This window comes from Zonotrichia albicollis, chromosome 1 (assembly GCF_047830755.1).
Source record: "Zonotrichia albicollis isolate bZonAlb1 chromosome 1, bZonAlb1.hap1, whole genome shotgun sequence".
Classification (NCBI taxonomy): Eukaryota; Metazoa; Chordata; class Aves; order Passeriformes; family Passerellidae; genus Zonotrichia; species Zonotrichia albicollis.
The window spans coordinates 96,484,708-96,502,021 of NC_133819.1; the positions used below are offsets into that span (position 1 = coordinate 96,484,708).

The window sequence follows — 17,314 nt, forward strand, 5'->3', positions numbered from 1 at the left end:
TTGTTGACAGCCACATGCCACTGATCAAGGCAAGTCCCAGTTCCAAATGCAACAGGCAAAGCAGTGCTGTCAAGTTCCGTGTGGGAAGTGCCAAGTGGCCTCTGCACACAGAGCAGACACAGGGGCATCAGGCTCTGGGCTTCACTGAGGCACTTTGGTTTTCATGATCAGCTCACAATTTCTGTCATGTCCGCTTTGTCTGTGTTGAACAGCGCTGTTATTAAACAACTTGGGCTGAGCAAACTCTTGACAGCATGCACAAGCATTCATGGATGCCAGGTCTGAAGCACACAGGCCACAGAAATAAGCTGGCACCACTAGTCCCCTTGTTCACTCACTGAGTACTACAGTTCACATACTACTGCTTTTGTGGTCACCTTCTGCAGGGACAAGAGAGGTCACAGCTAAAAGCAAGCTCCCTTGTAGCAAGCTAACAAATACTGATGATCTCTGAATTTAAAATAATTAATCTAAAGAAATATGAAGTCCCATTAAGTTCATTAAGTAGTGATTACTTTAGCAACCTACTCCTGTAGGCTTAAATTGGGCTCTGCAAGTTGCTCAGGCCGAAGGCCCATTTTAATGTCTTTTTCACAGGATTCTGGCACTCTCCTCATACCAAAATACTTCTGCTGTATATTCAACAGTACCTGCTCCTCAGCCTTTTCTACAAACCTCTTGACATCTTTTCTTCTGTTTGGGCCTCCTTCACAACTCTGCCAGGCTGCACTTACTCAGCAAGTACAGGATCTGATACAGGGTCTGCAGTGCAGAGCTTGAGCCAATTAACTGATTCTCAATAAATTTGTTACAAAAGGACAACTACACATGGTTTCTGAACATAGCTCACAACCAAATTAATAAACATTCGCTCCCCAGTGTGTGTTCAGTGCTTACAAGAACTGACACAGGATGGTGTGACTGTACCCCAGCTCCAAGTGCAAGGGTTAATGGTACCAGATTATCTCCAGTCATCAACTTCAGTGACAAACCAAAAACACCAAAACAAGTTTCCAGTGACACCAGAAGACTCCCAAACCCAACAGCTCTCCACTGTAAAGTCTCCAGATCAAGCAACAGCGAAAACCAGGTAGAGAAGATTTTCCCACCTTCTACCCTTCAAAGGGGGAATCATCTCATGCTGCTGACCTGTGTCAGGACACAGGACTGTACCAGAGCCAAGGACCATCACTTGAAACACTTACCTACCTTAGGCTGCCAGTGCTGATCAGGTCATTCAGAAGCAGGGAGCCCAATCCAGCCCAGATTCCAATAATTTAAGAGGTTTGTTTTTTTCTGGAGTTTTTTGACATAATAACAGAAGTATTGGAGTTTAATGTATCCAGTAGACAGCTTGAAGTTGGATGTCAGTAGTAGTTGCAACTAGTGATCTCTCTGTGCCTACAAATTCCATTCACTTCCTTTAGTATTTTCAGTTATGCTACAGTGAGATGATCTGGTTTACAGAGCCAAAATCAAACATTTTGAGCTCATTTTCTCACAGGAGAGCTGGAGTTTGCAGCATCGGCTTCAGGTCAAGAAATTCTTACAGAGACAGAGCCCAGGAATAAAAATTTGGATTCCCACAAGATATAGCCTGTGTAGCCATGTTGCTCATCTGCCTTTATAGCCACAGAAGCATCCCTCCCAAGTTCCCAAAGTTGCTTTTCCACCCAAGCCATTATTTAAACCTTAGAGACAAAGAGCCAAACTACAGCATGATTATTTATTACTCTTTTTGGTAGTACAAAGGCAGCTTTACAAAAATGGCCAGTAGTCACTACCACAGTGAAATTTGTTACAACCTGATTCCCTGTAAATTGAAACCTGCAGGCAGGCATCCACTGTAAGAGAAACTGCTCCTCCAAATCACTCAGCACAGACAGATGTCTCAGTACAGCTTGAGCACATTCCAGTGTTGCCCCATAATCTTGATTACTTGTTTCCAGGACATACCCAGGAATAAGAACCTTAAATTGGCTGGAAGTTCTGCCACTGCTGTGGCCACTTAAACTGCTGAGGGTAAATCATTCCTCTTCATTTACAGGAAAAGTAGATCAATGCAGCAAACTGAAGTGATACAGAGGGATGAAGACGCAGTTCAGGACTGCTGACCAGTTAAGGAATAGTCTGTTCATATAAAGTAAGCATTTAGAGAAGTATTTTTGGTGTATCATGTTCTTTGTCAAGTGGAACTGCCCCTTTCCCTCTCCTCCATCAAAGCATGGCAGTGTTGGTAGAAAAGGGGAGCCATGTTATACTTAGTAATTGATGACATTTTGCAAGAAAATTCAGACTTCTGATCCATAAACCAGAAAGTGAGGTGTCTAACTTAGTCCTTCAGCTGGGAAACTTCATAGAGGTATGCACCAAGCATCTTCACCCCCTGGATGTAGTTGTACCTGCAAAGAAGAGTTTCCTTTAGCAGTGTTTCCACTGAGCTTTATTTCTAGCAGATGTCCCATTTGCAAAGCCACACATCAGTCCCACGCACATGACAAACTCTATGGGAATTGCTGCTGCAGGCAACAGGCACTACTGCCCAAACCCTACATGCTCCCTGGCATAACAAACACCACCCTTTGGGGAGAGGGTAGCCAAGCTGAGAGACCAAAGTATAAAACCTACTGCTGGTTTCAAGAGTATCAATGTAGAAATGAAAATTCAGCTACAAACTAGTTACCCAACCAGTCAGTCATTCTCTCCTGGGGATGATGGCACTTTGCCATCCAGAGAATTAAACAAAAGCAAGAGCTCAGTTCTGCGTGTTTTTCATAACAGATGCCAAGACACCCCAGCACAGGAATAGATATTCTCTTACCTATTTAGTTTTTCATTTTGAGAGTGAGCACCATCATCTGCAGCTCCAACAGGAAGCAGCATGACATTCTTGCCTGTGGCTTCTTGAAAAGTAAGGGTAACAGGAATGCTTCCTCCCTCCCTTGTCAGGTCTGGTTCAACTCCAAACACTAGAAAAGCAATAATCTAGTCAGCTTGAAGTCTATTTTTTCCCACAAATCCACACTTAAGCCATCATGTTCCCCTCTGCACCAGGTGCTGGCCAAATCAGCCAAACTGCAAAGGCCACAAAACTGTGGAGCTTCTCCCCACAGATGTAGCACTGGAATGTTGTCACTGTCAGTCACACACCAAGAATTCATCTGAAGGCCTGTCTGTACTCCAACACAAGTTAAAGTTGCTCTACCTGCCCAATACAATCTAGCTAAACTGATTAAAGAGGGGTGCTGTGACCAAACTTCACTGAATTTGGCTTAGCAAATGATCTGAAACAACAGTCTCATCCCTATGCAAAAGTACCACCACATCAACAAACTCGTCCCAGAACAGTATACATGAATGTGATATCCATTATCTCTCCTGCCTGTATTTAAATTTCTGTTTAAGGTTGCACATGACATGCTTCCTCACTCAGTGTGCCAAAGTTATTAAACATGAGAGCAGAACAGTTAATATTCAGCAAACATGACCTTCTCAGTGTTTCTTGAGGTGCTGGAACAAGAGACTTTTAATCCTACCAGTGCTAAGAGAAAAAACCACTGACCTGTCTTCATGGCCCTCCTACCAGCCATGTAGTGGGGGTGGTTGAAGTCTGACACCCAGGGCTTTCCACCATGGCCTAAGTATACTTTGAATTTGTTGGGACTCCGCAGCTCCGCAAACTTTTTGTTCAAGTAGTCTTCAACCTGTAAGAAAGATTGAATGATCTTATCTACTGTTAGCATTTGTATGAGCACTGGCAGAGCTCATATTCTAAAAGCATCTTAGGGACTTGCAGATCACTACAACTGAGCAGCAATACTTTTCCTATTGCTCTTATCTTGAAGTATTCCAATGATTCTCTGCTCTGAACCAGAATATCTTCTTCAGGCAAATTAACAGCACATTATAGAACAATTAGGTAGTATGTCAAACACTGCTGCTCTTGAATATGCATTTCTGGCAGTCCAAGTGCCCCACAATTAGTCTACCATTTATTCCTAAGCCCTTCTGAGTTCAGAGAAACTGGGTAATCAGACCACTACAGTCCACTGGGGCACCACAGGATTCCCTCAGTTATCTCATGTTGAGGTGCAGTTCAGGGAAGATAGTGGGAAAGCAAATGAACCTGCTTTAGAAAACAGAAAAACTCTTCCCCCAAGGCAAGGTGAACAGAAGTTTAGAGACACTTGTTTGGTTAGCAGCAATCCATCTCAACATACATTCTTTGTGACTTCTTCAGGAGTCATGTTTGGCACAAGCCTGATTGAGAATTTGCCAATCACTTTCCTAGGAATCACAGTCTTGGCACCAGAGGCTGAGAAGGCTCCTTCAATTCCATGGAGAGACAAGGATGGGAATCTCCACCTGTGCATAAGGATCTCTCTCTGCAGAAGCAAAGAGAAAAATGCAAGGTCACATGAAGTTTGACAGAGTTCCTTAAATTAATGATTTCATCAACCTAATAAAGAACTTGCAAGAAATAGTGCTTTTTCCCATGCAGAAATGCAGGTCACTGAAGATCACTCAGAAGCTGTTACTCCCATTAAGCACACATTTTGATAACACAGCTGGGCTCTGTGCACCTTAAGAGATTCAGCAGTTCCAGTCTGGCTCTCTCTTAGCTCTGTGGAACTCAGGGGACACAAGCAGCATTTATAAGGTGCTCAAGCACAGTTTGTAGGGAATATTGAAAGCTTTAATTCCCTCTGCCTCAAGACAGGCAGATGCCTTCATCACCAAGACACTGCTTAAGTTCACATTTTCTGAAAACCTCGCCACTGCTCAAACTAAGGATATAAAGAAAAGCACGCTGTAAGCATCTGCTGTATTAAAAAGCCTGAACTGCAGGCTGATTAAACTGACCACCACTGCCTTCCAGGTACATTTCCTGCATTTCCTCTGTTACCCTGAGCACAGCTGTTCAGTACACTGGATCCTAAACTCAGTGCAGTTGTTGAGTTGCCCTGAGCAGACACAGGTGCAGTGTCTGCAGCATGAGCTTCACTGCAGAAATGCAGGAGACTCAGAAATGTTGTGTCCTTTATGTCACAAGCTTTTTTTTTTTCCAGGTACAACCTGCCTCCAACCTTCCCTCAAAGCAAATCTAACTGTCACAGTTCAAATCTTTCAAGCACATTTGCTTCTTATCTGGAAGTTACAGTCATCTTTTCCTAGCCCTAAAGCCCTTCTTGCATGTATACAGCTTAGAAGTCCCTTAGCTGGAATTTCTGTTGAGCCAAGACTGAAGAGCTTCAGTTCAGTATCACAAGAACATCTTGCCAGCTTCTCCTTATATCCAAGCTATAATTCATCCATTACTTTAAAGGACAAGGCTAAGCAAGGAAGCTTGTGTGCTCCCAGTTGATATAAACCTGAACATGTAAAGACAAGGCTGAGGATATAAATTGTTACTTATTCCTATTTGAGTTAAGTTTGAAGTCTCCTGACAGTACTAGGACAGAAGACAGACCTGCACATGTAAACTTGTCTTTTACAACACCTGTGTCTGCTTTTTATGACAGGAGATGTATTTACATTTAGGGTTTTAAAATTAGTATGTAATACCTGTACCTTGTAAGAGTCAGTGCTATTAAAAGCATTCATTTGGAGAGCTCCCAGGATGCAGATTTAACTTTAAACATGAGTTTATTGAGCTTGAGATTGCTCAAAGATTTGGGCTGCCTAGCTCATGACTACAAAACAGTCCTTGTTTGCCAGGTCTAGGAACATGTTCAGAATGCCAGCCTTGAATTCAGTAAAGCTGGGTTTCAAGCTCTTTTCTCACCTAAGGAGCCATCATCTCTGAGCAACTGCTTTATTTCTGATAACCCACTGAACTTCCTACAGATGTAGGAAATCAGATGCTTTGAGCAGATTGTTACCTGGCCTCTGGAAAGCTGCCAACATTCTTATCTAGCATTAAGAGAACAGCATTAAAGTTCTGTACAAGTTTCAAATACTGTTTATACAGAGTAAGGGGCAAACTCAGAGTTGTTAAAAATGAGATAACCTAGAATAAGTTTTCAAGCACCTAACACTAGCAGTTCCTCTGCAAAGTGTTAAGTATGCAGTCAACCATACAGTAAGCAACATTATCTTCAAGGCATTCTCACCATTTTGAAGACATCAGATGAATCCTCTGCCTAATAAATTACTTAACACACACATCCACAAGTTTGTTTCTAGTCTCCTACTAACACAGGCAGCTTGATCTAGACAGGGCAGAGAAGAAGTGCAGCACACCTTTGCATCATGCAGAAGTCTTGTTGCTCCTACATCTTTTGCATATTCTGTCAGGTCAAAATCAATCTTCTCATATAATGCCAGCTCCTCATCAGTAACAGGGGCCACAGCTTCATTAACACCTGGGATGAGGATTTTCCCTTTCTTGTCTACAAGAGAACCTGTAAACAAGAAGCACCTAATATCAGTATTCAACCAGAAGATACAAGATGTCATTGCTGGGAACACTTTTCTTGGGAAACTGAAGTCTGGGCCTTCTGAAAACTCTGCAAATGCAATGAAATTTAGACTTCTATTTTCCAGAGCATGCACCACTGAACATGGAAGACACTTAAAAGGATTTGCCTGTATCCAAAATGTACACTTGCTTGCTACTCTATTTAACTCTACGGCTACATTTCACTGGCTGTCTGAAGGTAGGATTCCCAAAGAGTTCAGTATCATACCCACAGCAGAAATTGAGAAGACAGCTGATATATTTAACATGCAAATTTACAGCAAGGTTTTAGGGAAAGCTCAGAGTAAACAGACAACTTCTTGGCAAGACCTTCACCATGTTTCTGTATCTAAGGCAGTAGTTTTGCATTCCTGGCAAGCACCAATTCACTGGTCACTGCTTTGCCACTGCAAATTCAGTCATGCTTGGATGGTTCTTGCTCCCATTTTAAATGCATTCAGTGAAACCTGTGTTTTCTTACCCATCAGAGCAATGAGATCTGTCATGGCCTCATGGACCGAACCACCGTAAACTCCGGAGTGAAGGTCTTTGTCACAACATTCCACCTGATTGAAGTGAACGAAGATTCAGCATGGAGATTTTGCCATGTAGGGAGGAAACTACAACAGCCAAAGCCCAGCTAGAACTCGATCTGGCCAAGGGTCAAGGAGTGTCCCCATCATATGTTCAAAGCAGAGGGCAGTGTAGTGTCAGGGGATGAGAAAAAGGCAGAGGTATTTAATGTCATCTTTGCCTCAGTCTCCAATATCAAGATCAGTTGTCCTCAGGATGCCCTGCTCCCTGAGCTGGAAGTTGGTGATGGGGAGATGAGGGAAGCCCATGATCCATGAGGACATGTCAATTAGCCACCCACAAGTCTATAGGCCCAGATGGGATGCACCCCACCCCAAAGTATTGAGGGAACAGGTAAAAACTTGTCAAACCACTCTCAATCATCTACCACAAGTTCTGGTTAATTGGAGATATTCCAGATGACTGGAAAGCACAAATGTGACACCCATCTAGAAGAAGGATGTATGTGGATGATATCTATGCTTTGAGACAATCCTTCAGTGGAAGTGCTGGTTTATCTTGCTTCACACATCTGAAAGCTATCCCACCCACCCAAGTATCAGATAGAATAGCAAGAGAAGGATGTTTAGACTAATAGGAAAAAACATTCCACATAAATAGCCAATTTCTTTCCTGAAAAAAGCCACAGACATTAAAAGGTTCGCACTACCACTCTTCTCCTGTGGAAAATTCAGTTTAATAATAATGGATTTGCAGTGCATTTCAGCACTTACCTCTATGAAGTAGTAGCAGATACCTCTCAAACCGTAAGTGATACAAGGCTTCTTCTTGCCTAGCCAGTAGTTGTCAGAAATGCAAACATAATCCACATCTTTAAAGAAAGCATCTCGCTGAGCAAAAATCAGTTCATCAAGGCCTTCAGATCCTGATTCTTCCATACCCTCTAGGCAAAACCTAATATTTACTGGAAACTCCTTTGAAATGAAAAACAAGAACAGATTAAGCATGTGAGAACACCTGACTCCTTCAGTGATCTGTAATTTTCATCTGTTGCATTCAAAGCAGAAAAATGGACATGGCTAAAATAACTCCAGAGGAATTTGTTAGTTATACACAAACTGGTTTCAAGTTTGAATTGTGCTTATGTTGAGGGCACTTACACCACCCTTCACTTGATGGAATACAAACTCTTCAAAAAAGTATTTAAAACTGCCCACCAAACCCTGTAAGCATGGGAACACAGCAGAAATCTGTTGCCAAAGGGAAGCCACCAGGCTAGGAAAACTAACAAACCACAGGAATTGCATGCCACAGTAGGAACAGAGCTACCCTGTCTATCCAGTCTAGCATATTCTATAAACCTAGATAGCAGCTGAGAACTGGTTATTCCTCTCAAAAGCAATAGGAACTTGTCTTGCAAGATTAAGAAAACACTGAGCTATTTGTGATTGCACATTTTCTTTAACAGAAATAAGCAAAGCTCCCAATTTTAGTGCTACTAAGTTAACCTCCTCTTAGAGCTCAGTGGCAGTGAGGCATTGTCTTGATAAAGGCCAAAGTAATTTGACATCCTTACATGACAGTGATCTCATTTGATTATTCCCCCTGATCCACATGCTTGCATATGTATTTTCCTTCCTACATATTTCATTAAAGGAAAATTGTTAGAAGTGCAGCCTAAGCATCTACAGGACTAACTTGTCAGCAAGTCACCTTAACTCTACTAGGAAATCAGGAAATTTACAGGACTATTGCATCATTCCTCCAATCAGCTGAATAAGCAGACTTCCCTCACAAGGGTTTGTGGCTTGGATAACATTTATTGCTAGACATAGCTGTGTGTGAAAAAGCAGAATATGTTTTGGGCACATACCTGGTTAGTTTGTTGATAAGCCTCCAAGGCATTCAGCCAGGCAAGCACTGGACCTTTGTCATCTGTTGATCCTCTCCCATACAACTTTCCTGTAGAAACAAGATAGAAATTAACCAGTGAGGAAAAAATTACTATGAAGTTTCATCTCTTGCCTAGATGAGAACATTTGGTTTTGGGTAACCCTTTTTTCCCTGCTTAATGAATAATTTCTGATTCTTCATAAGTAGCAGTCTTACATCCTGCTTCACATACCCTTTCAAGTAGGATGGATACAGGACTGCAATAGTTCTCCCACTCAGAGAGCTTCCCCACCTCTTCCCTCAGCTGCTCCCTTAATAGGAATTTATTATAACCCAGAAGACAGTTGCCTTAGTTTTCATAATACAAATTTCTACAAACATCTCAGTGAATAGAAACAAGTTTTCTGCTTTTAACAGAAATCTATCAAGTATTATCTTCAGTAATTCTTTGTTTGAAGAGTAAAAATTCAGTGGCTAGTTACAAATCACTTCTCTGGATTCTCCAGATAAAAGTGGATCTTGCCAAAAAGGAATTTAGTCAAATATGAGTTCCACAGGCCACAGGAAATTCTGAGGAAATGTAGTACACAGGATCATAGCAGAGGCAGCTATCAGTGCAACTCAGAGCTGTGGCTACATTCCCTCAGTGCTCCACATAACCAGTGACAGAACAGGCCAGACAGCTTGCAAAGGTAAAGAGCCATTGGAGAATGTCTCCTGCATGGCCAGGCTCCACAAAGACAAGCCACAGCCTGAGGCAAGTCTAGGTCTTGCTAGGAGATGAGATAACTCAGTTTAGTAACTTGGATTCTGCTGCCTATGAGTAAGTGCCCAAGCAGGAGTACTAGTTGCACAGCTACTCCTTTCTCTGGCAATCATTAATGCTTGTGGAATAAGAGTAGTTAATGTCCTCCAATTGAGCTGACCTTTAACACTGACAAAGTGAAACAAGAAGCTGTCAGCAGAACCAGCTTTTAATAGAAAATGGAGTTTTAAGTCCTCTTGACTGCTGGCAATGTTGTTTCAACAGGAGATACTGCACCATTTCTTCATCCCCATTTATAGGAGAGGGACAAATTTTGGGGCACTAGCTCTGCAAAAGAGCTTCTGCAGTACTCATAGCAGAGCAGTTAAACACAAGGCAACCCAGAGACGCTGCTGTGTCACTCCTGTCTCCAGGCTTAAAGAAGTTGTGTTGTGTATTTTTTCCTCAGTAATGGTTCAAAATTCCTGCTGTCTGACATGACCTTACAGGCTTCAAGCTGTGAACAAGAAATTAGTTCTAAAAAGCTCTCTGGCAACAAGCTGGCACCATGGAAGGCAGCAGTTAAGATTGTGCTGTAGCTACAAGAAAGGAAACATGCAAATTACAGCCTAGACTATCAGAAAAGGAAACAATCCCAGGAGTAGCTGAAATTTTGTAGCTAGACTTTACCATTTCCCCACCTGTACATTTTTTACCTCAATAGTATTAAATAAACACCCATACCACTTCCAACTCGCCTTCCCTCTTTCAATCGATAGCACAGCTTTGGAACAATTGTGGAACACCACACTTGTTACAGAAGTGTTCATCAGTTTGTGAAGCCCACTGCTCTTACCATCTCTTTCTACCAGAGTGAAGGGCTCACTGTCCCAGCCATCCTCTAGGGCAGCTGGCTGAACATCCAGGTGACCATACACACACACTGTCTTCTTGCGTGGATCAGTGCCCAGTGTTCCCAGAACAATTGGCGGTAGGGGGATCTCTGATCCATCAGGCAGCTAGAAACAGGAAGGCAGAAGTTTTAATAAAATGTAGAATGCCAGAGCTTTAATCAGATATTTGAATTACCTTAATACTATACTATTGAATTACCTTAAAACCTATAGAGGTTATGCGAGTAGAGGCACAGACAGCTAAACTAAACTAATCTACTTCAACCAACTGCCAGAAGCAGGGTGCCAAAGAAGGCCTGGTGGCACCATGCCAATTAGTTTCCTGACAAGTCCCAGTAACAGCCAAAATGTTCCAAGCCACTTAGAACTGTTAGCTTTAAACTACCAATCCTACATCAGATTTTAGCAGAGCAAGCTGACTGCATGCCAAACTGCTGTATCTAATGCTGACCTAAGCATAAGTGATAAACTCCATTCAATATTGCTTGTCACTGCACTTTCATCTGTCCACAGTACAGCTCTCAGGACAAAAATTCCCTGACAGTGGTAAGGCTGGGTGTAACACGTGCCTACACCCAAATAAGACCAGCATAACAGACATATTTCTTTGTAACAGCCCAGATTGTTACACTAAGGACAGGGTAGTGCTGATGAACTCAGTTCAGGAGTTCAAGAGTTGAACTTAGCTTAATCCCTTGGAATACCCCATAAGCAATTATCACAAGCTATTCCCAGTCAGCAAGTATTGCCCTTTCAGTGAACATGTACTTCTACATACTGTTCAGCAGATGCAAGATCAGCTTTGACTTTTTGCTTATATAGGTTCCAAGCTCCAGATTTTTATCAAGAGGTTACATGGTCCTTGGCCAGATGCAGATCTTCATGACTAAAGCCCTACTGCAAGAATTTACAGTAATCAACACAACAAATTGCTGTGCAGCAGTAAACCAACTTTGATCTGACAAGTTCAGTTGCTTTACGTTGTCCCTCACAGATATAGCAGCAACACAATACATTGACTATCTCTCTCTATACTTAATATCAAACACTGAAGGTAAGATGAATTAAAGTTACCTAATAAAATAAGATGAATTAAAGTTACCTAATAAAGCTATATGTATAAAACTCTAAAGTCAGTTCTTGCTACCAAAAAGTTACAGTGATGAAAAGAACAACTTTGTTTCTTAATTAACTGAAATGCTTTTGATGGGCTTTTAGGTTGTAGGTAGTAGCAGAGCTAGAATTAACCTACAGATTCCCTCCCAAGTCAGCTGTTTTCCTGCTGGAACCTGTAGCTACAAACAAGTGTAATTCAGTTGCCCAAGGCAAAAAACTGCTCAGAAGGTTCCTATAAACATAGATCTCACTCAGCAGTCTTTCACACCAATTACAAGGACAATCTTCTAAAACTAGTAAACATTCCAGTACAAGGTTTTAATGCCACTATCCAAATCCTAGTCTCAACATTTTGGTATGGGTCTTGCTATGAGGCAGGTAGTAGCTAGGCACTTCAGAGGAGGAGCATACCAAGTGGGTATTTCCCTAGGATGAGAGTATCATCATTCTTATAGGCACATACATTTCTCAGGGGGGAAAAAAAGCAGTCTGGACGACTAAAAATGAGGAGGGAAGTAATTCTTTTAATGATACTTTTGTATCTAGTAAGGGAGCAAAGCAACCCTGTGACAAATGTAACACTTCTGAAAGAGTCCAGAAGTCCTTTGGCAGACTTACTGAAACTTCAGGGAGTATCTTTATAGTCTATGGGTCTAAGGACCAATAGCACCCCGCTGTTTAAATGTCGAACATTTCTGTTCGCAGGTGCTCTATTCATGTTCAGTTCAAAAGGTATTGAAAACACATTTAATACAGTCCAAAATTTAATTCAACATCTTTAATTAGGTCCCAACTATAAAGAAAGGTTTTTAACATAACATTCAGACTGTGTGGCAGCAAAGACATTACCCTACACCCCAACAGGCTACTGCCTTTCCAGGCCACTGCCTACAGGACCTTTGTGTGGTGATCCCAACCCAGAAGCCCATCAGGCATCACGGAATTAGGTACCCCCAAAGATAACCTGAATGGCCCAAAGCCTGTGCCATGCTATGCTGCACACACAGCTTCACCTTCCTGCCTGTACTGTGCTGGGCACATCCCTGGACTGCAGGATAAACTGCGCCACTTCACTGTAACCTGAAGGCAGCTCCCACTGGGCACTGGGGATTCCATCACCTGCATGTCCTTGACTTAATCTAAAAGTGCATCAAGAAATTCTCACACAAAATCCCTTCTGTCGGTGGAACTGCACAGCTTGAACAAATAAAATGGAAAAAAATTCCATGCATGGGATCTGCACAGTATGTTGGATGCTGGTTGGATGCCTGCTAGATGCTGCACAGCTTGGGGATTCCAGTATCTGCAGGGACATAAGAATGTCCACATTATCATCTTTCTTTACAATGATAAGTCCAATAAACAGCCTTCCAATGGAGTCTAGGTGCCTTTCATACTGGGAAACCACAATGCACACTTCCTTATGCACAACACCTTATGTCCTAAAGAGATTTTTTTTTCCTACTAGGCTGCCATGGAGATGCTCACGTACCTTTTGTTTGCCAATATCCATGAGTTTGGTTGTGCCTCCCAGTCGCTCAATCTCCTTGGCAGCAACCTCCATCATGCGCTTGATTTCGCCCCTCTTCTCTGGCCATGCTGACACACTCTGGATTGCCACCCACTCTGCCAGGCGCTGCAGAGATGCAAGAGCTACAGGTTTTACTGCACAACAGGCACCATGCAAATACCACCCCACACCTCGTAATTCACCAAACTGGTTTAAGCCAAGTTCAAATTGAGGCAAATCAGCTCTGTCCTCTGCTCAAAGAAGAACTTGTAACCAATAATATTACTCTCAGGAAGTTCTCTAAAACCTCACTCGCCTACAGCTGTCCCTGCTGCATAGGACAAAGTCTACAGAGACATCAAATAAGCTTAAGAGTATCACAGCTTGTGCCTATTGTGTCCTTTCAGTTCTTTAAGTATCCAGAAGCAGCTAAAGTCCTCTGGGCCTCTCAAAAAGGCCACTTTAGCTTTTTCTCCCTGCATGAGTTCAGCAAGAACAACTGGCAGAAATCAAGCTGAACACTTGGTACAGTTCATGCCTCAGTTCACAGTGCTATGCCACTGATTCCTTCATGGATGAAAGGGATTACAATACAACCTAAACTAGCAGCAAACTAAACAGCAGGTCAAGCAGCAAAGTACCTCTTTGGAGAGGGCAACCTCTCCCTCTGTACCCCAGTATAAATTGTTTTGTACAAGAAAGCTTTGTTCCAGCCTCATTTGTAATATATTTCATCTCCCATCTCCAAAGAGAAGAAACTATAAACCTAGTTTGGCATTCAGAACCAGTGTCAGCTTCCTGTACCTCTAAATAGGTCACCAGTTGCACTATACACTAATAGATCATTTCCTAATAAACTTACCATGGACATTAAGGTTTTTGAACAGAACTACACCTAAATTTAAGAAATAGGTTTTTGGCGTGACTCAGATCCCTCACACTTGCTGCCTGCTCTCCCCTCTCTCCCAATACTTGACATTATTACTGGGCATATCATAAAGATGTAACAAGAAGTTTGAAGCTGACCACATAACTTCTAATATCCCATAGCTGCCCATGCTGCAGGAAAAAACTGAAAAAAACCTTACCTGAACATAGAGGTCCTGGTGTTCATCAATGTATTTGAAAAGGGTTTCAAGAGCAGACATTTTTGGACTAGTTTTCAGAACAGCGTTGCTGAAGATTCTGTGACAGAAAAATAATTTAGCTTGTACAGGGTTAAGAAGTGACAGACAGTAATCAAGAGCCCCAGGAGACTTTCACCTTTCAGCTTTTAATGCCACACACCAAGCTGTACTAACATAAAACTTGAGGCCTCTCCCTTTCATGAAATCACCACAGTGAACTGGCTAAAAAAAAATGTATATTTAAATTTCAACACCATTCTTTATGCCTCAAAATAACTTCCAAAGTTGAACTGAGCAGTCTTGTCTCTAGAGATACTTCAATGAAATCATACACTTCATTTTACTGCAGACTTACAGGCAAAGTGTTACTCAAGCAAAATGCAACTTCAAAGAGTAGATTTCATTATGAGTTCAACTAATAATATGCCATAGGCTTGAATGCTGGTAGCCAGGTGCAAGAAAGCACCACACTTTGTGCTCTGCAGAGGAGGCTAAAAACAGCAGCTGGAAAACTCTGATTTCTTCAGCCGTAAGTCTCAGCCTGCCACTCAGATTTCACAAATAAGGTTGTAATGAAGCCACTGGAACAGAGGCCAGCCCCAGCAGGTCATGAGCAAGTTGTCAGTGACTACTTCAGCGCTATCACTTCCTTCTTTTGTTTTTATTTCAACTGAAGTTCACATGAGAAAGCCCAGGACTCCTTTTCAGTTTACTGTTTTCCTTACCAGTCTGACATCAATATTGAAAAGAAATACTGCCCAGTAAAGCAACAAAGCAAACAAGCTTAAGCTTAACCATCAAGTTAGAACTAAAGACACAGCACCTCGTCTAAGCCAGGAAAACAATGAGCTTTACAAATCCCAGAGTGGCTAAGGCTGAAAGGGACACTGGAGGTCAGCTGGTCTAACATGTGGCCCTACAACACATTACTCAGGCTAGTGCCCAGGAGCCTTTTGAGTAACCCCAGAGGGGGCTCCCTGAAGAGCGCCTCGCCTCTGGAACACAAGTGCCTGGACTAGGAGGAAGAACTCCAGTGCCCATGTAATAGAAGCATGTTCAGCAGCTCCAGCCACTGTGAATCAGTATTTTGTTGAGTCAGCTTTATGCCAGATCCTTTAAGCCTTTCTTCTGCTTCTACACAGTAGTCACAAGACAGTTGTTAAAACATCTGACTGCTTGTCTTAGGATTTCTTGAGCAGCTGACTACTCTACATACCTGAAACAAATCCTTTTCAGCTGCAAGCTGCCCCACACAATATACTGCAATACAAGTACCACTCCAAATTTTCTTTCAAGCAAGGTTGTACTAGTACAGATATTGGTGTTTGACAAACAAAAATCCTCTCCCTCAGCAGACATAGCATCGATTTAATTTAAAGCATCCATCGAGTTTAAATTTGGATAATTACCTTTAAACACCAATTAGAACAATCCCAAATCACCAGACAGGTAAGCATTCCCATTAAGAGTAATGAAAAGTGAAAACTGAACACGTTCAGAAGGACTACATAGATATAACCAAGTTAAAGCAATGCTTCTCACTGAAGCTGAGGCTCCCTAATGAAGCCACCCTTCTCATAAACAGAGCTCGGGCAGGGTTCACGTGGAGCCTTTCAGGAAACCAGCACACAGGCATCAGTCCAGGGCATCTGACCCTCCCCTCAACCGGTTGCTAGAGAAACCTCAGGGCTCCAGCTCCACAGCACAGACACAAAACACGAGTTACATGGAGGCTGACTTTCTGCCCAACACAAACAAGAGCTGAACTACTTGTTAAGTCAGGGACTACTTTAAATATCACCTTAACCATAGTTAAACAGTTCTGTAATCACAAGGGCATTGAATCACACAAGCCACACTGAAGAACTGCAAGGAAGCCTGCTCCAGAAAGCTTCGAACTACAAAAAGCAAGTATTGGTTACTACACAGCAAAAGGCTGGATGTTACTTCCCCCTTCGTCTGCAAAATCAGAGTCTGAACTTCCTGTAGGTCCTTCAGAATGGAGAGCTGAATCCTTCCTACCCATGCAGAAGAGGCTCTACACTTTTACTTTTCCACAGGACTACAGAAGTTGCACCTTGAAATAAAACAGCCCAAGGGGCTATCACTGTACCATTACAACTTTGCCCTCCTTATCCACAGACAACATGAATATCCCAGAGGAGAACACCGAACGGAGAGCGCTCTACAGCCACCATGGAGCCCATGCTCAGGTCGCAGGCTCAGCACTTCGGGCCGAGGCTGACTTGAAAGTTAAACACGGGTTTCTTTACGGGGTTTTGCAGCACCGAAGCTGACCTAAAGGTTAAACGCGGGTTTCTTTACATGGTTTTGCAGCACCGGGACGAGCTCCCCGCAGCCCCCAGGCCGGTGACAGCCTCGGGACAGGAGGGAAGGAGGCAGGGCACGGCAGGTTCCCTAAGGACAGCGCGGAGGAGGGCTCACGGGGAGCGAGAGCGGCAGTGAGGAAGGGAGCAGGAGCGGAGAGGCAGGAGCAGCTTCTCTCCGGGGACAGCCACGGTGCCGCCGCGCCCCAAGGCCGAACAGACCGGGGGACACGGAGCAAGGCCCGGCCCGCCGCCGGCGCCGCGCACCGGCATTCCCGGCTCCTCCCCGCCAGGCCGCGCAGGGACAGAGCTGGCCACGTACGGCGGTGCCGCCGCACGACAAGAACGAAGGACGCGGCTCCCCTGAACCCTCCCGACACTCACCCACCGCAGCCACGCACCCCTGGCTCCCACCTGGACTGAAGGAAACACCGCCTCCCACGGTGCCTTAAATACTTCCGCGCCAGCCCCACCCCATGACACGCGCCGCGCCGTGCCCGCCAATCCGCGGGCAATGAGCGCCTAGGGGCGGGGCCTGAGCCAAAAGGGGCGGGGCCTCATCGCGGCGCTGCGGCCTGCCGGGGGGCGGCCTTGTGGGGCGGGGCCGGAATAACGCAGGGGTGTAATAAAAGGAAATATAATACATAGGCGAATATAACATGGGGTATAATATAACAGACTGGTAGAG

At 43.5% G+C, this 17,314-nt stretch overlaps 1 protein-coding gene across 3 annotated transcripts; it reads right to left on the reverse strand.

Moving 5' to 3' along the window:
* Window positions 1-1,707: 1,707 nt before the first annotated feature.
* Window positions 1,708-17,161, reverse strand: CNDP2 (carnosine dipeptidase 2). Of its 3 annotated transcripts, none has more exons than XM_005482891.4 (12): window positions 17,041-17,161; window positions 14,261-14,357; window positions 13,155-13,298; window positions 10,489-10,651; window positions 8,868-8,956; window positions 7,768-7,968; window positions 6,942-7,026; window positions 6,244-6,404; window positions 4,221-4,385; window positions 3,563-3,704; window positions 2,822-2,969; window positions 1,708-2,402 (listed from the first exon to the last, which is right to left on the reverse strand). In XM_005482891.4, exons 2-12 carry the CDS (start codon window positions 14,318-14,320, stop codon window positions 2,333-2,335), a joined length of 1,428 nt encoding a protein of 475 aa, XP_005482948.1. In that variant the 5' UTR covers window positions 14,321-14,357; window positions 17,041-17,161; the 3' UTR covers window positions 1,708-2,332. The 3 variants fall into 3 exon arrangements, with proteins under 3 accessions (XP_005482948.1, XP_005482946.1, XP_074403792.1); XM_005482889.4 differs by having other exon boundaries at window positions 17,011-17,115; XM_074547691.1 differs by having other exon boundaries at window positions 17,028-17,049.
* Between the last annotated feature and the right edge of the window lie 153 nt (window positions 17,162-17,314).